Raw genomic sequence first — 24,291 nt, forward strand, 5'->3', positions numbered from 1 at the left:
CTCATCTTTATATTCCCGGTGCCGACTAAAGTGCCCACAGTAGGGACTGAAAAGAAAGAATTCTTGAATGAAGGAGTAAGTGAATGAGTGAAAGTATGAAGTGTATGCCTTGTAGTGTGAAAGGCTAAGTCCTCACAAGCAGAAACAATCAACTTTCCTGTCTAGGAAGAACCCTGGAATTTTACAGCATCTCTCAAGCTAATGACACGTTATCAAGAGTCCTATTCATCCTATGATCACTGATTCCTAAATGGGATTACTCATTCATTCAACAAAAATTTACTGGGCACCTATTAGTTCCAGGCACAGTGAGTGTAGATGCTGAGGAGACGGCAGAGGATAAATCAGATATGGTCCTTGCCCTCACGGAACTCACAGTTTAGCAGGCAAGACTGACATTAAAAGAATAAACAATTATAAACCTTAACTGATTTCACTGAAGCCCATTACTTCATATGGCAGTGTTGGTTCATATCAAACCCCACTCCTCTAATGCCTTACTTTCATATGGCTCCTTATTTGCAAATATCGCCCAAAGTACGACGGCAAAGCTGTACACATCTGACTTCTCCGTGGGCTTTGCGTTGACGTCGTTCAGGTGCTCAGGCGCCATGTAGTAGAGGGTGCCGCCGTTCTTCTTAGAGGTGCCGTCCACTTCCTTCAGCTCATTGTGCTCTTCTTTACTCAGTTTGCTCCACATCTTAAAGGAAGCAAGGCCGAGGTCTGCGATCTGTGAAAGACATCGAGCCACGGGGATTATTTGGTGAAGGCCATAAGCAAATCAGATCTGACTTTAAATCTAGGGCTTGTCCAGTATACATAAGGTATGGTAAATTTTCCTGAAACGGTTTCACTGGGCAGGTTCAAAATGGCGACTTCTCAACAGACTCATAGAAACTGTGTGTCTCCTCAGCCATTTGTAAAATCTCCCCGCAGGAAACGTTACATGAAATTCTGGTATCGCATTCCTTATGCAATAAGGGGGAGGGGAAAAGCAGAAGAGGTTTCTGACAAGAATAACAACCAAATATATTTGTTCTAATTCCCCATTGACTCTGCATATGTTTTTCAACTATTTCTGGGGCTTGGGGGAAAAATGGTTATTTTCTTCTCTGCACATTTATGTAGCAGACAGTGGCTAAGTACTACACCTTCTATTTCCCCAAATGGCGTCCAGAGGCCCATGGATGCGAGTGTCCAAGGATCCCAAAGACACGCTGAGGATAAGGACTGCAGTGTTGCTTGTTTTGAGCTGTAGCCTGAACCTAAGAGAAGAAGGGGTGGGAAGGAGGAGAAAAACAGACAAAAAGCAGAGAGAAAAATACCAAGGTCAGACGCAGAACAAGAACAGAATTGGCAGGGCAAAATGACAGAGCAGTGCAGTGAAGAAGAGAACACAGGTGCCAGTTCCACTTCTGCCTGCAGGAATCCAAGCGAGCATGTGGGGATGAACTGTGGCACATGATTACCTAAAATCCACAGATTCTAACCCACGACATAAGAGGGAAGTCACGAATTTGAAGATAGGTTATGAATGAGGAATTTTTATTCCCAGGCCTTTTTTTAAAGGCCTGTCCAAGACTAGGACAAAGCACTAGACGTAGAACCTGCTGGTGGAGAGAGGCCCCTGTGTGAGCAGCTCCTGAGTGCCTCCCCCAGGGCTGCTTCCCCTTTTGGATGCTTGTGCTTGGATTCCTGCTGCGAAAGCCAATTAGATATGACACTCCCCGCTAGCTAAATCCTGCCCTTGAATGAACAAAAGAAAAATCCCTTTCCCTTGTTCCCTTTATGACAATGGAAAGAACGTGTTCAAAGGAAACTGATTTTTTAAAACACAGAAGCAAATAATCAAATAAAAATATAAAACAAAATTTCAAAGTAGAAGTTTTTGATGCACTGCTGATCTCTCTTTTTTTTTTTTTTTCTTAGAGGCAGAGTTTTGCTCTTGTGGCCCAGGCTAGAGTGCAATGGCACAATCTCGGCTCACCACAACCTCCGCCTCCCGGCTTCAGGTGATTCTCCTGCCTCAGCCTCCCAAGCAGCTGGAATTACAGGCATGCGCTACCACGCCTGGCTGATTTTGTATTTTTAGTAGAGATGGGGTTTCTCCATATTGGTCAGGCTGGTCTTGAACTCCCAACCTCAGGTGATCTGCTCACCTCAGCCTCCCAAAGTGCTGGGATTACAGGCATGAGCCACCGCACCCGGCCGCTGATCTCACTCTTAGGCCATATCTGAACTCTAAAGATTTTCTGCACACACCCTCACATTCCCCTGCATTTCCAGAGGAGGGGAGTCTTGGTGACACATTATGGCACCAATGGCCCATTCCAGGATGTAAAGGGCAACTTTTGAATGTTTCTAACAGAGGAGAAAAACACAATCTAGGAAAGAGGACTTCTCATCTCCCCCACTCAATTCCACTCCTCCCCAAAAGATATGAGTTATCCTGACAGTTATCTCCTGATCCCATCAAGCCTGCGTCTTTCCTTTCAATCGCTGGTAGAGCCCTTCAGCACCATCATCACCAGTTATAAGCTGAGCTAGGTCTTCCTTTAGCTTCTCCAGTTTACAAGAATGGGTTTACATTGGAGAATTAAAACTAAAATCACCCAACTTTCTGGAAGCCTACAGATGATGGTTTACCTTAATGTGGAAGTCATCATCAACAAGGATATTTTCAGGCTTCAGGTCCTTGTGTATCACGCCTTTTCCATGTAAGTAGCACATCCCTTCAATGATTTCCACAATTATCCTTCCTTTTACAGAAAGCGGGGTACTCATCTAAAACAAGTGACATTAAGTCTATGAAATGGAAAGGTAATCAAATAGGCCAAAGCAACTGTTTCATGAAAGGGTGGTGGGATCTGGGCCTGAGGAGAGGGTTACAGGTTTCCTTCCAGCAGACGCACCACAGTGCTGTGGTGTCACTGGAAAACAAGAAAGATTTCATTCTTGGAGGGCAAAAGGTATTCATGTTGTATTTTGTTAGTGTAAAAACAAAAATCCCACAATAATTTGGTAATGTATAAAATACTATAAAATTAAGCTCCTTGAGAACAAAAATATATATTATTTAGGACTGTATCTTTAGAACCTAGGATTATACCTGGAATGCTTGCTGAATGAATGGATGAATAAATATACAAGCAAGCATTTTCTATGGGATACTCATACGATGTCATACTAAGTTTACATTAAGGACATGAACAATGCCATGGAAATGTCACATGTAAAATAACATTAAGAGAAAAAAGAATACAAGGGAACATGTTCACACTGATTACAATCATAGAAAAATCTGAGATAAACATGATGTTAAAACGACAAAGCTTCAGTGAATTAATATCTATTTGATGACCTGGTAGCAGATACTTCAGGCTTTTGTAGAGTCTCAGGTCACTGGTTCCTATAATTGTATTCTTATTATATGAACATCAATATTAACAAACAATTCCAGTTTCTATTATAGTGGTTAAAATAGTTTTGCTTCACAACAAAAAATCAGTATACAAACAAGATGTTTCCTAAAAATTTATATGTATTTTGGTTGTTGGTTAACAGGAAAAAAATTTTAATGACAAAAGTGAGATTCCAAGTCTATCCCTCAAACCATATTTATGACATAGCGCAGCTGAGCGACACTGTTAACAGCTTGCTCACCACCAAACAGAAAGGAGCAGAGATGTTTGCCCTTCCTCTTCGGTATACCTTTGGACTTAGGGAACACTTCGGAGCAAGCAAAGTAAGTTGGTCCCCCTCTCTCTTCTCTTTCTGCTTCTCTCTCAGGTCCTCCTGATGTCCTGACTGAGTCCAAACAGGCACACCTGAACTTTCCCTGATCCTGTAGAATGCCTCATGTCCCAAATGACTTCTCTCTCATCTCAGAAGCTAAGCAGGGTTGCGCCTGGTTAGTACTTGGATGGGAGACCAAAGACTTATTTCCCAATCAAAATGTTTACTTCAAACAGCTGATTTTCTCTCGTTCTGGGGTGGAGAGCAATCTGCTCAAACTATAATACCATGAGTGTAAGTGATCACCTCTTCTCCTTCCCAAAGGTATTTCTGTGAGATGCCTGTTGGCTTGGCAATTGTGGGATAGGAGAAGAAAGTGGAAAAGTGGGAGTATTTGCCACAAAGGCAGCCATATCCCGCCACCCCTCCCCATACCTTGTGCAATCTATGCTCTAGCCAAACCCAGGAATTTACAGTTCCCCAAATTTGGCAGTCTCTACATGGTATTCTCTCTGCCTAGAACACTTGTTCCCTAATTCTCTGCTTCAAAACATCCACCTGTCATTCACATTAGAAGCCCTTCTTGTCTATCCCAAGCTGAGTGGGTGCCTCTCGTCTGCACTCCCACAGCGGACGACGAGTATGTCTATCAAAACACCCTCAGCTGGGAGTGGTGGCTCATGCCTGTAATCCCAGCACTTTGGGAGGCCAAGGCGGTTGGATCACAAGGTCAGGAGTTCAAGACCAGCCTGACCAATGTGGTGAAACCTTGTCTCTACTAAAAATAAAAAAATTAGCCAGGCATGGTGGTAGGCGCCTGCAATCCCAGCTACTCAAGAGGCTGAGGCAGGAAGATTGCTTGAACCAGGGAGGTGGAGGTTGCAGTGAGCCAAGATCGCACCATTGCACTCCAGCCTGGGTGACAGAACGAGACTCCTCTCAAGAAAAAAAAAAAAAACCACCACATAGCTGGGTGCAGTGGCTCATGCCCATAGTCCCAGCTACTCAGGAGGCTGAGGTGAGGGGATCATTTAAGGCCAGGAGTTCAAGCCTGCAGTGCACTGTGACTGTGCCACTGCACTCCAGCCTGAGCAACACAGTGAGATCTCGTTCTCTTAAAAAAGAAAAAAAAACCACCATCACACCATATCACTCATTTAGTCACCTGCCTCCTTTTACTGCCTGCGTCGCATTAGCTATTGATTTATAAGCTACTAGTGCAAGGCCTTCATCTTAACAGGCACATTACCTTTTAAAAATGTTGTCAAATAATTTGATTTTGGTAAACAATTTTTATTTTTGTTTTAAATCCTATCCAGTGTTGTTGCCGCTAATGTTCTATATTTATTTTAAAATAAAACTTTGTTGAATGGTTTCAAAGTGCAACCGCTAATACTCTGTCTGCTCTTACGGTCATTTACAGTGTACATCCTTTCATTAATCAATCCATATTTAATTGTCATCCCATCATGCATATACTCCACATCAGATGATGTCTGCAACGTGAAGACAGGGCCTATCTCTGAACTGTAGATTGTAGAACAGCAGACAGGTATGGTAAACAGCCAATCACATTCCTAAGACACAGACTACGGAGGACTGTCCGCAGGATCGAGAGGATGAAGAGACCACTCTCAGGGCAGCAAAAGGCAAGGAAGATTTTGAGACAGGGTCTTGCTCTGTTCACATGCACCTTGTATTTTTTGTAGAGATGGGATTTCACTGTGTTATCCAGGCTGGTCTTGAACACCAAGGTGCAAGTGATCCTCCTGCCAAAAGTGCTGAGATTACAGGAGTGGCCCACTCACTGGGCCGGATCAAGGCAGAGATGTTTTAAGGAGAAACTGACTTCAGGAAATTGAGCCTGTAATCCCAGCTACTTGAGAGGCTGAGGTGGGAGGATCGCTTGAGACCAGGTGTTTGAGTTCAGCCTGGGCAACATAGCAAGACCTTGTCTCTATAAGAAAAGGAAAAGAAAATTCAAACTACCAAGCAATTTGCAAATTTTATACTAATGAGCTGCAAACACACACCCCAAGGGCAGCCATAACAGACAGCCAGGGCCCAAGCGCTGGGGATCCCCGTGTGGGGGGCACTCTCTACCTCGGCTTTTAGCACGTGCATCAGGTTGCCCCTCTCCATGTACTCCATCACCAGGGAGTAGTTCCCTTCCTCTATGATGACGCCCAGGAGCTTTACCACTCGGCTGTGCCTCAGTCTGTTCATCATCTTCGCCTCCTCCAGGAGGGCCTCGTTGTGCCTGTGGGCAGGAAAGGTGCTATGCTGAGGTTGGCAGAGCCAGCACCTCAAGAGCCTGGTGTACACTTCCAACACATCACTCCCACGTGCTGGGGTTGTGCTTGAGTCTGTACCTATCTCTTCCAGGCACAGGCCAGAAGCATTAGAAGGCAGAGCAGTTTCTCACTTCTCCACAGTTCTCCTGCCCAGTAACTGGCAGTGCATGCTCAAAAAATGTAAATCAATGAAGGAATGAATGAATGAATCAATGAATGAAAAGTACATGAACAGCAGCAAGGTAACCTGAAAAAAGACCGTGCTGGACCGTGTGACTGAAAAAACAAAAAACAAACAAACAAACAAAAACAGCCTCTCTCAAAACCACTCTGACAAAGGAGGGATAGGGGTAAAACCACTCTACTGGTTGCTTTCAAGGGAAGGTTCTCAGAACCTCTCAGGAATGAACTGCCTTTTTATTTTCATACTTAGGGCTGGTCCTCACTGAAAATGTGAAGCAAGTGAATAGGTCTGTCTTCACCCATCCTCCTGTTTCCTTTTCATTGTCCCCCTCACCACACTTCTCTCTTTGTCTTTCTCTATTTCCTTCTTGTTCATGTCTCTTCTGTTACTTACTAGCTGTGAGCCCTTCACGACCCAGCCTCGGAGTCCGCGTCAGCGACAGTAACATAAGAGCCGTCGTCACCCTGACATCTTGGCAGGCTCCCTCTCACTCTACCCACCAGCGGCTCTACGGCAGCCAGCGTCCCCATCCCGCTCCGAGCTTGCCCGCCCACTCACTCTACCCACCAGCGGCTCTACGGCAGCCAGCGTCCCCATCCCGCTCCGAGCTTGCCCGCCCACCCCTGCCCCCACTCACTCGCTGCAGTTGGGCCCCTTGTACACTGTTTTCATGATCACGAAGCCCTGGGTTCTGTGGAAACACAGAGACACCTTCCCGAAGCCTCCGCTGTCCAGTTCTGCCCTCTCCAGGAAGTCACTGGATTTCATCTTAATGACATTCAAGGACATGTCTGGTTGCATTCTGAAGCTCAAGAACACCCAAAATGCTGCCACTTTTCTCCCCCCGTCAGAGCGGTACCCTGTGAAGAAAACAGAGACAACACCTCAGGGCAACAAGAATATATATATAATTATTATTATTATTATTATTATTTTCTCCTTTGGAGACAGGGTCTCACTTTGTCACTCAGGCTGGAGTGCAGTGGCACAATCACAGCTCACTGCAGCCTCGACCTCCTGGGCTCAGGCAATCCTCCCCCCTCAGCCTCCTTGAGTAGCTGGGGCCACAGGTGCACCCCACCATGCCCGGCTGATTTTTCAATTATTTGTAAAGAGTTGGGGGCGGGCAGAGTGGTCTCACTATGTTGCCCAGGATGGTCTCGAACTCCTAGGATCAAGGGATCCTCCCACCTCAGCCTCCCAAAGTGCAGAGATTACAGGTATGAGCCATTGCCCTTGGCAGAAAAGATCATTTTTAAAAACTTTTGTAACATTCCACATGCTTGATGTGCCTTGGATTTTTGAGGATAGACTTACAGTCATCTGATGAGCTAATTTTCATATTTTTAAGAATCACAGAAGACTATAATATTTATTCCCTCAGCCTTTTTATTTCTGGCAATATGGAGCATTAGAAAATTTTAAGAACTCTCCGGCTATAAAGGACATAAGTATGTTGGACAACATAATACAAACATTCACTGAAATGCATACCAGAACTCCGTGGAAAGGAAAAGAATTCTAGGGACAGAAACGGCACCAGAGGCAGGCAGTAGCTCACACAGGGCAGTGCCAATCTCGCCATCCAGAATTCGAGGTTTAGAGCCCAGCTGAGGTCAAGGAATGCAAGAAAAGCAGGTAGAATGAAGACTCCCCGCTTAACACTGCACTGCTCAATGTGCTACCCCTTGATGAAAGGATGAACTAGAAAAAAAGCAGCCTGTGGCAAACAAACATATTTGTCTTGGACTGGGCACAAGGTATTAAAAAAAAAAAAAAAAAGTCTGTGCAAATTTATAACCTTGGGCCTGTCTTCAAATAGATACAGACTTTGAAATGAGAGGATCCCCTTAACTATGAACAGGAAGTGGTCACAGGCTGATGCCATCCTGAGGTTATTGGCTAAAGCAAACAATACCCTCAAGCCAGGCTAGACAGAATTCCCACAAATACAAATTTAACATAAGCTCCCTTTCCAAAATTATAAAACACAAAAGAAAAAATTCGCCGTGAGACAGACCCTGCAGCTACAGCAAACAGCAGTAGTAAGCACCAAAGAACTTCAGTAAATTAACAACTGAAAGGCAGTAGAAAATGAATAGGTTTAAGAAATTATGAACAAAAGGAATCTGAAGAATATAAAAAGAACAATGCAAACTCTAAGAAGAAAATGTGAAAAAGGAGTAGAATTTGGAGAATATCCATCAGGGCTGTGAAGTATACAGCGTCAGATCTCAAAGCACAGCTATTTGCTTCATCCTTCCTCCCTTCTTTTCTTCCATTCATTCATTTTCCCCAAACTGAAATGAAGAATAAAAACCCATGGAGAACCACAATGAGACACCACTACACAACTACCAGGATATCCAAAACTAAAGACTCATAGCACCAAATACTGGCAAACATGAGAAGCAACCAGACCTCTCAAACATCAATGGTGGGAGTATAAAATGGTACAAACACTTTGGGAAAAGGGCTGGCAAAGAGCTTCATGGCAAAACAGAAACCCTATGCAAACCAACAGGACACGGACACACTGGTGTGTGCATGTGAATGTGCATGTCTGTGTTTTGATTTGAGAGTAGGAGGAGGGCTATGAATGTTTTGTATTCCAGAAATACCCAAATCCCAGCTGGGCGCGGTGGCTCACGCCTATAATCCCAGCACTTTGGGAGGCTGAGGAAGGCAGATCACGAGGTCAGGAGTTCAAGACCAGCCTGGCCAAGATGGTGAAACCCCGTCTCTACTAAAAATACAAAAATTAGCCAGGTGTGGTGGCACGCGCCTCTAATCCCAGCTACTCGGGGGGCTGAGGCAGGAGAATTGCTTAAACTTGGGAGACAGAGGTCGCAGTGAGCTGAGATCGTATGCCACCGCACTCCAGCCTGGGCAACAAAATGAGACTCTGTCTCAAAAAAACTAAAATAAAATAATAAATATGTACATCCAAATACAGACCATGAAAAATAACCTTTCTGGGGCATAAAATACTCATAGAAATTTCATAGGCATAGATTTTGTTTATGAAACCACGAACACCTGCACTATGACCCAGCAATTCCAATCCCAAGAGAAATGAAAACGTATGTCGGAAAACACTTGTAAAATGTGCATAGCAACTTTATTCATGATAGCTCCAAACTGGAAACAGCTGTCCATCAATAAGAGAATGAGTGAACACAGTGTGGTATATGAACACAATGGGATACTACTCAGCAATAAAAATGACTGCTGATACACATGAATGAAAACAGCATGAACGAAATGCAAAAACGTGATGAGTGAAAGTATACGAAAGAATACATACTATGTAATTCTATTTATATGATGGTTCAGAAGTCAAAACCAATCTGTGCCAGAAAAAGAACACTGGCCACCTGTGAGCATGGTGAGGCTGGGCGGGCAGGGGCATGAGGGAACTTTCTGGGGTGATGATAATGTTCTAAGATATCAGTGGGGGCTAGGGTTGCAGGCATATGCATCTGCCCATACTCAGCAGATGTACTCCTAACAACTGAAGGTAAATTTTACATCAAAATACAAACCTGTGAACATGTTGAACTCTAGCTAGTGGTATGCATGCTGAAGTATTTAGAGATGTGTACTTGGAAATACATCAAAAAGTCAGATAGAATGATGGACAGATGACGGGAAGGGAGATGGAGAATTACATGATGAAGCAAGCGGTGTTAAGATGATACTCGTGGTGGACGTAACCTTCGGACTTTGGTGTTTTTCATGATAAAATGTTGGAGGGCGGGGAGTTAAAAATGAAAAAAATAAATACCTTGGGGAGAGGGGATTCTGGAAACCCCTTGGCTGCCCATGGTGTTGTGCAGTGGGCGGCTCCAGGTGACTCAGGTAACCAGCATTCGACGCCTCATCTAAAGGCTGTGGGCCAGCTCTGTCTAGCAGAGGAAGCTCACACAGCAGCATCTATGCGCCTTCTTTCCTAGGACATAAGACATTACCAAACAAGAGGAAGTGCCCTCAGGAAACAAGTACATCGGTGGGACATGGGCAGTGGGTGGAGGTGAGGGGCTGCCTAGATGAAGGCCTGAAGACTGAGGGGTGGGGTTAGGCAGGCGCTTGAGGTAAGAGACCAGGGGCCATAGCTCCAAGAGCACCGGCCCTCCACTATGAACGTGAATTCTAGCTCTGTGACTCACCAACCTGTGACCTTGGGGCACTTGTGCCTCAATTTCCTCATCTGCAAAATGAAACAATGACCGCCTCACAGAAGTGGTAAGGATTATGAGAAAAAAAATGTATACATTTATATACGTAGACATATAAATATACATATATTTGTATATGTATAAATATAAATACGATACGATATAAAATATATATTCGTGTATATATACATATATTTGTGTATGTGTATATGCATATATATTTGTATACATAGATATACAGCTATATTTATATATATACACATATATGTGTATTTATTTGTATATGCATATATATGTACATATGTATATATTTGTGAAAACACGTTTGTTACCTGCTTTATGTCTCTGGCTGGCCCAGCCACCCACGTGTTTATCCACACGGATGGTATTTCTTTGGGCTTTGAGAATGCCAACATTTTCAGCTGGGAATCACTCTATCAGCAGGGCCCTACTGAGCAATCCTAGTGAGAATGAGGTAGGAGAGGGTGGAGACAGAGGGCTTAAAAGATAACATTGATTTTAGGCCTCCTTTTTCATTCACTACAGATCACTGGAGCATGCAGAACTGCGGTCTTCCCCATTCCATAAAGGTCATCTGTCCCACCCTCTTAGGCCACATTCTTCCAACTTCTTGCCTGGTTAGGTGTCAGGGAACTGTCATTTTGTCAAGGAAGCCATCCTAAGTCTTCCCATTAGACATTTGCACAGGTAAGACAGTACTGTAATTGAGAATTATTTCTCATGAAGTTCACAGAAGGCAGGAAACTTGTCTTGTGCACCGTTTCCAGAGCCTAGCAGAACCCAATGTATGCCGGCCCATCATCAAATGAGTAACTATTTTAAAAAGAGAACTATTTAATTGTCCAAAAATAAAAAATATTGTTAAATGAATTACAGCACACTCCTAACAGAATATTGTATAGCCATTCAAAATTGTTTTTGACGAATAAATCTGTAAAAATTATATTCACATTTGTGTGAGAGACATATATATGTAAATAAAGATGTAAGTACAGAAAAAAAAAGACATAAAGACACCAAAATGTTAACAAGGATTGTATCTTGATGGTAGGGTGATTTTTGCTTTCTTCTTTACACTTTTACTATGTTTTCCAAATTTTCCCCAGTAGACATGAATTAAATGTAAAATTAAAATTTTTTTTTGAAAGGAATAATTCCTTGACTCAGTATTTCTTTACTCTGAGGGATCAAATCAGAGATGCTGATAAAGATTATGTGCAAAGCTGTTCCTGGTAGCATTACATAGAACAGCAAAAGTAGGTAAAACACTTAGTATGTACAGAGAAGAGAATCAGTTATGCGCATCAACACTCTGAAATATATCTAGCAGTTTGCAAAAGCGATGCTGTAAGAATGTTTAATAATATTAAAAATGCTCACAGACAGTAAAGAAACAAGCAGGAACTACAACATGCCCTGAAAAATGCCCTTTTGGGTAAAAGGTTTCTACTTTATGAGGAGTCCTATCTAGTATCTCTCCTTCAGTCTCCACCACATCTCCTCAAATTTGTCAAGACCAACTAGGACCTGCAGGTGCTCCTGAGTGTGGTGGAGCTTGGGAAGGCCTCTAGTTGGGTCCACTGGATTTTGGGAGCTTAACTCCCGACCCAAGTCAGTTCTCCTTATAGTCTTGCGGTTTGCTAGTTTAGTCTGATGTTAATCTTATGCATCTTTTGCACGGTTTTCAGTGATTTCTTTCGTTTTTGCCATCCACCCCTCTTTTTTCCACATGAAAGATTCAACTTTATGAGCACTGTGTATCTTAGGAAGGCTTTGTGAGTAGTTGAATGAAGGAAATCCAAAAACACTGAATTTAGGCAGCTTATATAGACATATTGCATAACCATATTATTACAAAGCCATGTTACAGAGTAAGAAAGACATGCTGGCCTGTTATATCAACGAATTTTAACTAATAATTATGTCCATTTGAATGCAATTTGTAAATGTTTTCCATAAATAAATATTAATTCAGGGACTCAGGACAGTGAATTTTTTTCTATTGAAATTAATGTGAAATCCGAAGGAATTTCACAAATTACCTTCTAAGGCAGGGTGAGTACACATATCATAATATTCTAATTAACTTTTCCCCATTTTTCTGTGATGACCACACATAACAAGAGAATGGCAGAAAATGCTAGTTGGCCACCTGCCATTGCCCTCTTTCTTCCCACTAACAGAATTCTGATTTTGCTCAGTTATCCAAGTGACCAGAGGATTTCTCCAACTTCCATGATTACAGCAGCCTGATGCTTTCCCTGGATAAACAAAAGTTCCAAGCAAGGAAGAGACTTAAGGACCAGCAAGGAAGGACCAGCAAGAGATAAGAATTGAAACAGAGTTTAAACAAGCATCATGACCCCTGAAGCAAATTTTATCATGATTTCAATTTGCAAATAAAGAAACTAAGATTTGGAACTAAATGATCCACCTAAAGTGGCAGGATCCTGGAATGAAATCTTTGTCCCTTCATTCAAACTTTCACTGTTGGCTCACTAATACATGCTACTTCTCTAGATAGCAAATAATCTGTCTTCGGAAAAATCCAGATGCAGAGACCCACTCTTACAGTCTTACTCATCTATGTTAAATGAATATGCCACAGTCAGAAACACGGAGAAAGTGCAGAATAAATTTTTTAAATACAAGAAGGCGGGGCGAAGGGGTTCATGCCTGTAATCCGGACTTTGGGAGGCCGAGGCGGGCAGACTGCCAAGAGCTTGAGACCAGACTGGCCAACCTGGTGAAACCCTGTCTCTACTAGAAATACAAAAATTAGCCAGGTGTGGTAGTGTACGCCTGTAATCTCAGCTTCTTGGGAGGCTGAGGGAGGAGAACTGCTTGAACCCCAGAGGCAGAGGTTACATTGAGCCACAATCGTGCCACTACACTCCAGCCTGGGCGACAGAGCAAGACTGTCTTCAAAACTAAAAATAAAAATACAGGAAACATATGGCTCAAAATCAATGTTCTACAGATTAATACAGTCAACCATTTTTGCCAGAATGTAATATCCAACTAAAGCATGGGAAGTTAAATATTTTCTTCAGATTCCCAGATCATATGGGTGTTAACAGGTTATAAATCAGTAAGCACCAAAATGTAAGCTGCCCAGTTTGAAACAGGCTATTTAAGAACTTTTCTTAATACTCATTAATATTCACAATCCAGAAAGTACAGTATATCTCTGGGGCTCAGTATAGTGCAGACAGGGGAAAATGAGTATTAAAGTTATCATTTTTGCCATTTTATCAGTAATAATGATACACTCCAAATTTCGTTTTAAACAAGCCTAGTCTTCTCTTCACTTTTTGTGAAGAGCTGCAGTACTCCACATTATTTTATTATTATTTTTTTTGAGACAGAGTCTCCCTCTGTCGTCCAGGATAGAGTGTAAGTGGCACCATCTCTGCTCACTGCAACTACCGCCTCCTGGATTCAAGCCATTCTCCTGCCTCAGCCTCCCAAGTAGCTGGGATTACAGGGACCCGCCACCACATTCGGCTAATTTTTGTATTTTTAGTAGAGACGGGGTTTTGTCATGTTGGCCAGGCTGGTCTCGAACTCCTGACCTCAGGTGATACTCCCACCTCGGCCTCCCGAAGTGCTCGGATTACAGGAGTGAGCCACCGTGCCCGGCCCAGTACTCCACATTTCTAATATGACAATTTCCTCTTGACTCAATCCATCTTCCTAGCAGTCACAGAACGCAGATGAGTACTAAGTCACTGCACATTTCAAAGTTCACCTCCTGCCTTGGCTTCTTCAAGTGTAAATCAGGGAAGAATTAATCGTTGGAGCAGCCTCCTTCTTTGCCCAAGATAAAGAAAGCTCTGATTAAGAGAGAGTCAAATGGTCAGCAAGAGAGAAAGAACAACCCCAGACCTTCCCCTGCCCCTGCAACCCCCGCGTCCCTCTGAGGCTTTGTCAAATGCTGAGGGAAGAAGGATGCAGCCTATCCTCTTCCCAACCCTGAAGAGGGTCTGCAGCACTTCACAAAAGCACATGCCAGTGACCACCAAAGCAGCCTGCTAGGGTTACCACATTCGTCCCCTCAGTCGTCTAAGATCACGCAGAAAAGGTTTTGTTTTTGGAACCTGCTGTGGCCTCAAGTGCAACAGTAAAAGGCCCTTTCAAAGGGTTGGTGGGAAGAGCCCAAACTGTTTTTTCTTAATGATAGGGCAGTAAGGGCCCACCGTCTCCACCAAAACAACAACGACATTAACGGCGTGTGGGACGGCCTATTCCACCCTCACGCCGTAATCGCGGCCCAAACGCAGGTCTCCGCCCGCTACCAGTCCAGCGCCCAGACCTCCGGCGCAGAAGCACCCAGCTGACTCCGGATAAGCTGGGCTAGAGGCGCACCTCCGACTTCCGGGAGCGCCCGGGAGCGCCCGGCCCCGCCCACTACCCGACTTCCGGTACCGGCGGGGCCCCGCCCGCCGCGCGCACGCCGGGCGGAGTCCCTCTCCTTCCCGGAAGCCCGCGGCCGCCCCGGCCTCCGCGCAAGCACCTGAGTTACTTTCGTTTCCGCGGCAAACGTCTAGAGGTCAGGGTAAGGGACGAAGCGGCGGCGGAAGGTTGGGGATTACTCCGACGCTGCGGCAGCCTTGCCGGGCAGTGCTGGGGGACGGCGCGCGAACCCCGACCAGGGGGTGCCGGGACTGAGCGCGGCAGCCTCCGGAGTGTTTCCCGCGCGGTGCCAGCCCGCTCACTGCGCCTCTCTCCGTGGCCGCGCCGTGCAGCCGAGTCCCGCCGCGCTCCCTCGGCCCCGCCCGGATGGCCGCGCTCTGGCGCCCCAGCTGTGGGTCCTCTGGGCTCGCCGCGCTCCGGGAGCTGGTCAGCCGTCCGCCGTCCGCCGTCCGCGTCGAGCGCGCCCGGCAGGAGGGCGTGGACTGCTCGCGCTGCCTCCTCCCCCTGCCGCGGCCCTTGCCAGGGAGGAGGACTGCGACAGCGCCGCCCCGCCGCTCGCGGGACCTCGCGCCCAGGATCTGAATCCCGGAGCTCTCTTGCGGGCTAGAGGATCGCGGACTTTGTTTTACGAGTGGGGCGGCCTACGTAAAAGAGGAAACCGAAACTTCCGCGCGCACGAGAGGGAGATGGGCCTGGAGGGAAGCACTGGGTGACTTACAGCGGAGGCGCTATCCGGAGGATTTGGAGCTGTGCCGGTTAGCATTCCTCTCCCTTCACCTGTAAAGTTGGGCTGTCGAGGAGGAAATGTGATTGTTTTGCAGCCCTTTAAAGTGGTAATTGTGAACTCTCGAGCAAAATTGGAACTTCATGCTATTCATGTTATATTAAAAAAAAAAAGTAATAAAATTATATGCACAACAGGCCGGGCGCGGTGGCTCACGTCTGTAATCCCAGCACTTTGGGAAGCCGAGGCGGGCGGATCACTTGAGGTTGGAGTTCGAGACCAGCCTGGCCAACATGGTGAAACCCCATCTCTACTAAAAAATACAAAAATCAGTTGGGCTTGGTGACGGGCACCAGCAATCCCAGCTACTTGGGAGGCTGAGGCAGGAGAATCGCTTGAACCTGGGAGGTGGAGATCGTAGTGAGCCGAGATCGCGCCACTGCAGTCCAGCCTGGGTGACAAGAGCGAGACTCCATCTCAAAAGGAAAAAAAAAAAAAAAGCACAACAGGATTACATACTGTACAAAGATATGTTTGTCAAGAGTTCGAACGAGCCACATTCACAACACGAGCCACAGACTGGGAGAAAATATTTGCAAAAGACATACCTGATAAAAGACTGTGACCCAAAATATGCCCAAAAAACCCTCTTAAAATGCAACAATATGGAAATGTGCAACCTGATTAAAAGTGGGCAAAAACTCTGAACAGACACCTCAGCATATGTATATGCATATGAAAAGATGCTCAACATCATAGGTCATTAAAGAATTGCAATAAAAAACTGAAATACTATTACACATTTATTAGAATAGCTAAAATTCAAAACACAACACCAAATGTTGACGAGGATCTGGAGCACAAGGAACTCTCATACATTCCTAGTGGGAATGCCTAATGTTAGAGTCACTTTGGAAGACGTTTTGGCAATTTTTGTTTTTTTTTTTTTTTTGAGACGGAGTCTCGCCCAGTAGCTCAGGCTGGAGTGCAGTGGCGCGATCTCGACTCACTGCAAGCTCCGCCTCTCGGGTTCATGCCATTCTCCTGCCTCAGCCTCCCAAGTAGCTGGGACTACAGGCGCCCGCCACCACGCCTGGCTAAATTTTTTTTTTGCATTTTTAGTAGAGACGGGATTTCACCGTGTTGGCCAGGATGGTCTCGATCTCCTGACCTCGTGATCCACCTGCCTCAGCCTCCCAAAGTGGTGGGATTACAGGCGTGAGCCACTGCGCCTGGCCCATTTTGGCAATTTCTTAACCAAGCTCTTCTTACCATAAGATGAAGCAACTCCACACCTTGATATCTACCCAAATGAGTTGAAAGCTTACGCCCAAACACCTGTACAAGAATGTCTATAGCAGCTTTATTCATAATTGCCAAAACTTCAGGGCATCTAAGATGTCATTTAATAGGTGGACAGATAAGCTGTGGCACATCTATACAATGGAATATTAAGGCTCAAAAGAAATGAGCTCTGAAGCCACAAAAAAAAAAATTCTGGAGCAATCTTAAATGTATAAATCTAAGTGAAAGAAGCCAATCTGAGAAGACTACATAATGTATGATTCCAACTATGTGACATTCTGGAAAAGGAAAAACTGTGGAGATAGTAAAAAAGATTAGTGGTTGCCAGGGATTTGCAGGGAAGGAGGGATAGGTAGGTGGAGCACAAGGGATTTTTAGGGCAGTGGAATCTGATATTACAGTGTTGGGTACATCTCATTATACATTTGTCAAATGTATCTTGAATATACACAAAGAGCAAAACCTAACAAGCTCTGGACTTTGACTGATAATGTATATGTTTTATCCATATTGGTTCATTTTTATAACCGTGTATCTATGTTGGTTCATCAGGTGTAACAAATACCCCACACTAATGCAGGATGTTGATGGTAGGGGAGGCTATACAGTCCAGGATGTTTGTGGGAGGGGATATTTTCTTTCTGCTTTGTTTTGCTGTAAACTAAAACAGCTCTAAAAGTCTATTCATTATTTTTTAAAAGATGTATACATACCAAAAAAGACGAAAGGCAGAGCTATTCACTCAACAAAGCTTTCTACTGTATGCCAAATAGGTACTAGATACAAGAGTATCTGGTGATAGATACAAGAGATACAAAAAGGAATTCATTCCTTCAATAAATATTTACTGAGCATCTGTTCTAGGCAGTGAAGCCTCGGTTGTGAATTAAACATAAAAAATCTCTGTTCTGGCTGTGTGGAGTGGCTCCCACCTGTAATCCTAGCACTTCGGGAGGCTCAGTCGGGTGGATTGCCTGAGCTCAGGGGTTACGGACCAGCCTGGCAAACATGATGAAGCTAAAAATACAAAAATTAGCTGGGCGTGGTGGCGCACACCTGTAGACCCACCTACTCAGGAGGCTGAGGTGGGAGAATTGCTTGAACCCAGAAGGTGGAGGTTGCTGTGAGCCAAGATTGCACCACTGCACTCCAGCCTGGGTGACAGAGCAAGACTCCGTCTCAAAAAAAAAAAAGGATAAATAAATAAAAATCTCCGTGTTCCATTTGTGGAACTTGCATTCTAATGGGGAAGACAAAAAGTCATTGCCCATCACTGTCCTCTGGACATCATGTGATCTTGGAAGATTGGAAATGCATTGTTTTTGCTTCATTTTGTTTTCAGTGCTCTAACTCAGAAACATCTATTTGGGAGCTTTACTCATTACTCCCAGCAAAAGCCATGAGTGTAGATGGTACATGAGACGAAGGAACTGGTCCTTGCAGAACACCAGAATGGAAAAGGCAAGAAACAGCCCAAGGTGAGGAAGGAAAACCAGCGAGAACAAAGAGCTAGTACTACCTCTGAAGCTAGTGGAAGCCAAAGTGTGAATGTGAGGGGGTGGGTCTCTTCGCCACAGGTCTGAAACCAAATGAACCCCCACCCCCAGGCTGCAGTTCCCAGTGCCCTTGGAAATGAGACCCTCACTCCTCCAGGTGAGCCTGGGAGACCTCCCTGACCCCTTTCCATCCCCCTCGTCCCCCACACCCATCCCCAAGGCCTGCCCTCTACGCCCACATTTCGCCCACATTTCTTTCCACTTCGGATCCTGTGCCTGGCCTAATGCGCAGGCCCCCTCCCGAGCCTCTGCTCACCTTAGAGCCACTCCTCACTGTCGGGACACCTCATGTGTGCTCCCCAAAACGCCACGCAAAGCACTGGAGAGCCTTGGACAATGAAGACAACCCGCTTCCCTCAGCCACCACCATGCCACAGCCACACAACATCCTCAGAAAGCGGTGTCTTAATCCTCTTGGCCTTCCTCCTAAATCTCCCAGAACCCTTAGGATCCGCTCAAAGCCACCTTGTTAAAACGGTTTCTTCTCCACCTGCCCCCTCCCTTGATCCAGCCTCGCTCAGGTCACAGCCTCCACCTCTGGCCATCCTGAACCCCTCCCAAAGTCACCTCTTCACAAACTCCTGGTCCCCCTTACAAGGCCCCATGTCCATCACGGGATTAATTCTACTCACCCTCAAACACCGCGGCCTGGAGGCTTGATTCCCACCCTAAAGGAGGTTCCCTTGACCCCGCCGGCGCAACCCTCCCCAGCACGACCGTTCGTCCCGAAGGTGACTCCTCATCTTGCTGGCGGTCCCCACAGACCGCAGGCCCTGCAGGCGACGGCTGAGCCTGGCTTCGCGGATTCACAGTCCCTGGAAATATGCTCCGGGGAAGGACGGGCCCCATCCGTTTCGCTGAATTATTGAAAGAATTAGGATGGGTAAGAGTGCTCGGATTTGGAACTGGAGACTGGTGACTTTGAAAGAGAAGTACCGGGACAGACGTCATCCTGCGGATCCCAGAGCAGAGAGGAGCAGTGAGAAAACAGGGCTGGCAGGTGGGGAGGGGCTGCAGGGGAGAGCTTCGGCCAGAGAAGGGCAGCGAGGAGGCGTGGGGGAGGGCGGCGTCCGCGCTGGCGGGGAGCTGCGGAGGCGGAAACCGGCTGCGCGCTGCAGGGGACCCCCCAGAGACCGTTCCTGACCCGCCGAGACACCACCGCTTCCCCGGGGCTCTTGGATGAGCGACCTCTCCTGTCCTCAGGTCTCATCTTTCGGTGGCAGCCGGGGGACCTGAAGCTCGCCATTCCCGTTCCCGACCCCGGCCCAGCGCGGGGACGCCCTCACCTGCCACCTCGTCTCCGTGCCGCGCTCCGAGCCTGGACGCCGATCCCCAGGGCCCAAGACGTGACTCTGCTGCTGCTGCTGCTGCTGCTGTCGCCGCGGACTCCCGCTCGGGCCTTGGCGGGCACCGCCTTTTAAACTGTCTGGGATTGTTAGGCTCCTCCCATACTTGACAAGCCGCCTGACTGGGGCTGCGCCTGCCGGGACTATCCTGGGAGGCGCGCGCGTTCGCGCGGTGGCGGAGGGCAGGGCTAGGAACATGGGAAGGTCAGGGTCCCCCCAGTTCGCCCCGCCCAGGGCGAAGTCCGCGAATGTTCCCGCCGGTCTGAGGTCAGCCAGGTTCCCGAGGCGCGCACCCAGCCTCGCCACCCGCAGCGCCCTGCGCGGGGACGCCCGCACCTACCGCCTGGTCCAGCGCCGCCGCCGTTTCCGTGCCGCGCTCCGAGCCTGGACGCCGATCCCGGAGGCGCAGGACCCGGCCCTGCTGCTGCGCTCGCCGCGGACTCCCACTAGGGCCTTTGCGGACACCGCTTTTATACCGCAGGATCGGGCGCCCCCCCCCCCCCGCCCCGCTTTCTGCCTTCAGGCGGAGCCTGGCGGGACCAGCGCGTGGTGGCCGAGGTCAGGGCTAGGGGAAGGGGCAGGCCAGGGTCCCCCAGTCCTCCCGGCCCAGGGCGAGGTCCGCGAATGCTCCCGCCAGCCTGAGGCCAGCCAGGTTCCCAAGGCGCGCGCCCGGCCTCGGCCACCGGCAGCACCATGGCCGCTTCGGGATCGGGTTCTGAACCCAGAGAAGTTCTGAGCCCAGAGAAGTGGGTGGGAGCCTGCGGGGCCCAGGGCCTCCGCGCCAAGAAACAAGGGGTCTGCGGGAAAGGAGACAGAGCCTGGAACCCTGGGCTTTTCTACCTCAGGAAGCGAAGTCGGGTGACAGCCAAGCTCCATGTTCCAGTGGGAAGGCCCCATGGGTCTGTGTTCCACGCCTCTTGTCATGAATATGAGGGATTCACTTAGAAGCAAAGCATTAGTTCCAGGTCCCACCACTAACTAGTACCATTTGTTCCAGGTCCCACCACTACCTAGTACCATTTGTTCCAGGTCCCACCACTAACTAGTACCATTTGTTCCAGGTCCCACCACTAACTAGTACCGGTCCCGGGCCCAGAACCAGGCTCCTCACTCCTGGCGCCCGAGCCCCTCTCCAGCCACAGGTGCTTGGGCTGCGGTGCGGTGTAAGCAGCCCCATTTTCCCGCGAAGTGATGGGAAGAGACACTGAGTCACATGGGCTCCGGACACTCCTTGTGTCCTCTCTCGGGGGTCCAGAGGCAGGGACTCGGGGGAGTTGATGCAGCAGTTCGTAATGTCACCAGATATCCCCCCCACCCCGCTCCATCCTAGGCTGGACGCAATTGGAAGCATTTCATGTCGGCACGGTGACGTCCAGAGGAAGAGAACGGACCAAATGCCTCTCTCTGGAGCACCGAGTGTCTCCCAGAAGCCGTGTCCTCCTGTTGCGAACTGACCAGAATTAGGGCTTTCTCCTGAGGGCCTGAATTAGGGAGAGCCAGGTGCCTAAGGCACAACATTTCAGGAGGGCCACACTCATAGGTGCCAGCCCTGCATTTGCGTGGCCCTGAGAATCAGAGCCTCCTTCAATTTTATACCCTAGGTGCCTAGCTTGTTTTTTTAATTAACACCCTTATTAAGGTTGGGTAGGTGGTTCACGCCTGTAATCCCAGCATTCTGGGAGGCCAAGGTGGGCAGATCACGATGTCAGGAGTTCTAGACCAGCCTGGCCAACGTGGTGAAACCTCGTCTCTACTAAAAATACAAAAATTAGCCGGGCATGGTGGCGCATGCCTGTAGACCCAGCTACTCAGGAGGCTGAGGCAGGAGAATCACTTGAACCCAGAGGCAGAAGTTGTAGTGAGCCGAGATTGCACCACTGTACTCCATCCTGGGCGAGACAGGGCAAGACTCCGTCTCAAAAAAAATAAAAATAAATAAAAAAATTTTAAAAAACACCCCAAAAATAAATAAATAAATATATAAAATAACACCTTTATTAAAATACAGTGCACATACCATAATATTCATCCTTTTAAAGCATACAGTGGTTCTTAGTATACTGATGAAGCTATCCAACTCTTACTACTATCTAACTCCAGAAGATTTTCATCACCCTAAAAGCAACTGTGATACCCATTAGCAATTATTCTCCATTTCCTCCTCCCCACAACCCCTGGGAACCATAGATTTATTTTCTGTCTCTGTGGATTTTCCTAGTTTGGGGATTTCATGCAAATGAACCATACAATATGTGGTCTTTTGTGACTGCTTCTTTTACTTAGCATAACGTTTTAAAGGTTCATTCATGATGGTTCCAGGTAGCATTTATCAGGCTTTATTTCTTTTTATGGCTGAATAATATTCATAACAATATGTATACATATATCCATTTTGTTCATTCATCAATTGACAGACATTTGGGTTTTTTCCATCTTTTGTCTATTATGAATAATGCTGCTATCAACATTCATGTTTGAATATATGCATAAATATATGTTTTCTTGAACTTATCATGGATATATACCAATGGGTAGAATTGGTGAGTCATATGGTATAACTCTACATTTAACTTTTTGAAGAACTGCCAAACTGTTTTGCAAAGCTACTGTGCAAGTTTACATTCCCGCCAGCAATATACAGGCATACCTCAGAGATATTGTGAGGCAGGTTCCAAACCACCACAATAAAGTGAATACCACAGTAACGCAAATCACACAAAGTTTTAGCAGCCCTATGCATATAATAGTTATATACTATACTGCAGTGTATTAAGTGTGCGTTATGTCTCAAAAATGTAGATACCTTAATCATAACACATGTTATCACTAAAAAAATGATGACAGTCATCTGAGCCTTCAGTGAGTCATAATCTTTTTGCTGGTGGAGTGGCCCACCTCAATGTTGATGAACCTGACTGATCAAGGTGGTGGTTGCTGAAGGCTGGAGTGGCTGTGGCAATTTCTTTAAGTTTGCTTCGTCAATTGATTCTTCCTTTTCTGAAAGATTTCTCCGTAGCATGTAGCCCCATTTGATGGCATTTTATGCACAGTAGAACTTATTTCAAATTGGTATCAATCTTCTCAAACCCTGCCACTGCTTTATCAACTTAGTTTATGTTATATCCTAAATCTTTTGGTTTTTGTTTGTTTGTTTTGAGACAGAGTTTTGCTCTGTCAGCCAGGCTGGAGTGCAGTGGCAGAATCTTGGCTCACTGCAACCTCCGTCTCCCGGGCTCAAGCAATTCTCCTGCCTCAGCTTCCCGAGTAGCTGGGATTATAGGCATGTGCCACCACACCCGGCTAATTTTTGTATTTTTAGTAGAGATGGGGTTTCACCATGTTGGCCAGGCTGGTCTCGACCTCCTAACCTCAGGTTATCTGCCTGCCTCAGCCTCCCAAAGTGCTGGGATTACAGGTGTGAGCCACCACACCCAGCATATTGTCATTTCAACAGTGTTCACAGCATCTTCCCCAGAGGCAGATTCCATCTCAAGAAACCACTTCCTTTGCTCATCCATAAGAAGTGACTCCTCATCTGTGAAAGTTTTGACATGAGATTGCAGCAATTCTGTCACATCTTCAGGTTCCGTTTCTAATTCTAGTTCTGTTGCTATATCCACCACATCTGCAGTTACTTCCTTTACTAAAGTCTTCCATGAGCATTGGAATCAGTTTCTTCCAAACTCCTGTTATGTTGATATTTTGACCTCCTTCCGTGAATCGCAAATGTTCTTAGTGGTGTCAAGAGTGGTGAGAATCTTTCTAGAAATTTATCAATTTACTTTGCCCAGATCCACCAGAGGAATCACTATATCTGGCAGCTAATAGCCTTATGAAGTGTATTTATTATTATTATTATTTATTTATTTATTTTTTGAGATGGAGTCTCACTCTTGTTGCCCAGGAAGGAGTGCAGTGGCGCGATCTCAGCTCACTGCAACGTCTGCCTCCTGGGTCCAAGCGATTCTCCTTACTCAGTCTCCGGAGTAGCTGGGATTACAGGCGCCCGTGACCACGCCCAGCTGATATTTGTATTTTTAGTAGAGACAGGGTTTCCCCATGTTGGCCAGGCTGGTCTCAACCTGCATACCTCAGGTAATCCACCCGCCTTGGCCTCTCAAAGTGCTGGGATTACAGGCGTGAGCCACTGCGCCCGGCCGGAAGTGCATTTTTAAAATAAGACTCGAAAGTCGAATTTACTCCTTGATCCATGAGCTGTAGAATGGACGTTGTGCTAGCAGGCATGAAAACAGCATTCATCTCCTTGTACATCTCCATCAGAGCTCTTGGGTAATCAGGTGCATTGTCAATGAGCAGTAATATTTTGAAAGGAATCTTTTTTTTCTGAACAGTGAGTCTCAACAATGGGCTTAAAATACTTAGTAAACTACACTGTAAAGAGACATGCTGTCACCCAGGCTTTGGTGGTTCACTGAGAGAGCACAGGCAAAGTAGGTTTAGCATAATTCTTTCTTTTTTTTTCTCATTAAACTTTTTAAATGGGTCTCAAAATTCTGTGACAAATTTTTGGT

The 24,291-nt window shown here is 46.4% G+C and overlaps 2 protein-coding genes and 1 long non-coding RNA gene across 21 annotated transcripts in view; 2 read left to right on the forward strand and 1 right to left on the reverse strand.

The window, feature by feature from the left end:
- Positions 1–20,204, reverse strand: part of RIPK1 (receptor interacting serine/threonine kinase 1) — a 43,591-nt gene extending 23,387 nt beyond the window's left edge. Inside the window, exons 1-7 of one of the 15 annotated variants that reach the window (XM_078000997.1) lie at positions 20,100–20,204; positions 19,700–19,839; positions 19,350–19,499; positions 6,851–7,073; positions 5,839–6,013; positions 2,647–2,784; positions 502–730 (exon numbers count right to left, since the gene is read on the reverse strand). In XM_078000997.1, coding sequence (XP_077857123.1) covers positions 502–730; positions 2,647–2,784; positions 5,839–6,013; positions 6,851–7,014 — 706 coding nt within the window. In that variant the 5' untranslated portion in view covers positions 7,015–7,073; positions 19,350–19,499; positions 19,700–19,839; positions 20,100–20,204. Of the gene's footprint in view, positions 1–501; positions 731–2,646; positions 2,785–5,838; positions 6,014–6,850; positions 7,074–10,000; positions 10,396–10,723; positions 14,771–14,928; positions 18,970–19,349; positions 19,500–19,699 lie in introns of those variants that run through there. The other 14 variants (XM_015135438.3, XM_078000995.1, XM_078000989.1 and 11 more) reach the window with 14 other exon arrangements.
- Positions 18,200–19,785, forward strand: LOC144340591 (uncharacterized). The gene is made up of 4 exons (XR_013416861.1): positions 18,200–18,335; positions 18,435–18,510; positions 19,177–19,392; positions 19,617–19,785. It is a non-coding gene; the product is annotated as an uncharacterized LOC144340591 (long non-coding RNA).
- LOC144340588 (uncharacterized) lies at positions 19,954–21,736 on the forward strand. Of its 5 annotated transcripts, none has more exons than XM_078001017.1 (3): positions 19,956–20,724; positions 20,789–20,922; positions 21,090–21,736. In XM_078001017.1, the coding sequence occupies exon 1, from the start codon at positions 19,956–19,958 to the stop codon at positions 20,493–20,495; it is 540 nt and encodes a 179-aa protein (XP_077857143.1). In that variant the 3' UTR covers positions 20,496–20,724; positions 20,789–20,922; positions 21,090–21,736. The 5 variants fall into 5 exon arrangements, with proteins under 5 accessions (XP_077857145.1, XP_077857143.1, XP_077857144.1 ...); XM_078001018.1 differs by having other exon boundaries at positions 20,789–20,901; XM_078001020.1 differs by having other exon boundaries at positions 19,956–20,317; positions 20,821–20,901.
- The last annotated feature ends 2,555 nt before the right edge of the window (positions 21,737–24,291 follow it).

This window comes from Macaca mulatta, chromosome 4 (assembly GCF_049350105.2).
Source record: "Macaca mulatta isolate MMU2019108-1 chromosome 4, T2T-MMU8v2.0, whole genome shotgun sequence".
Classification (NCBI taxonomy): Eukaryota; Metazoa; Chordata; class Mammalia; order Primates; family Cercopithecidae; genus Macaca; species Macaca mulatta.

Coding starts and splice junctions, on each gene's coding strand:
- LOC144340588 (XM_078001016.1), top strand. CDS start 19,956: ATGGGAAGGTCAGGGTCCCCCCAGTTCGCCCCGCCCAGGGCGAAGTCC.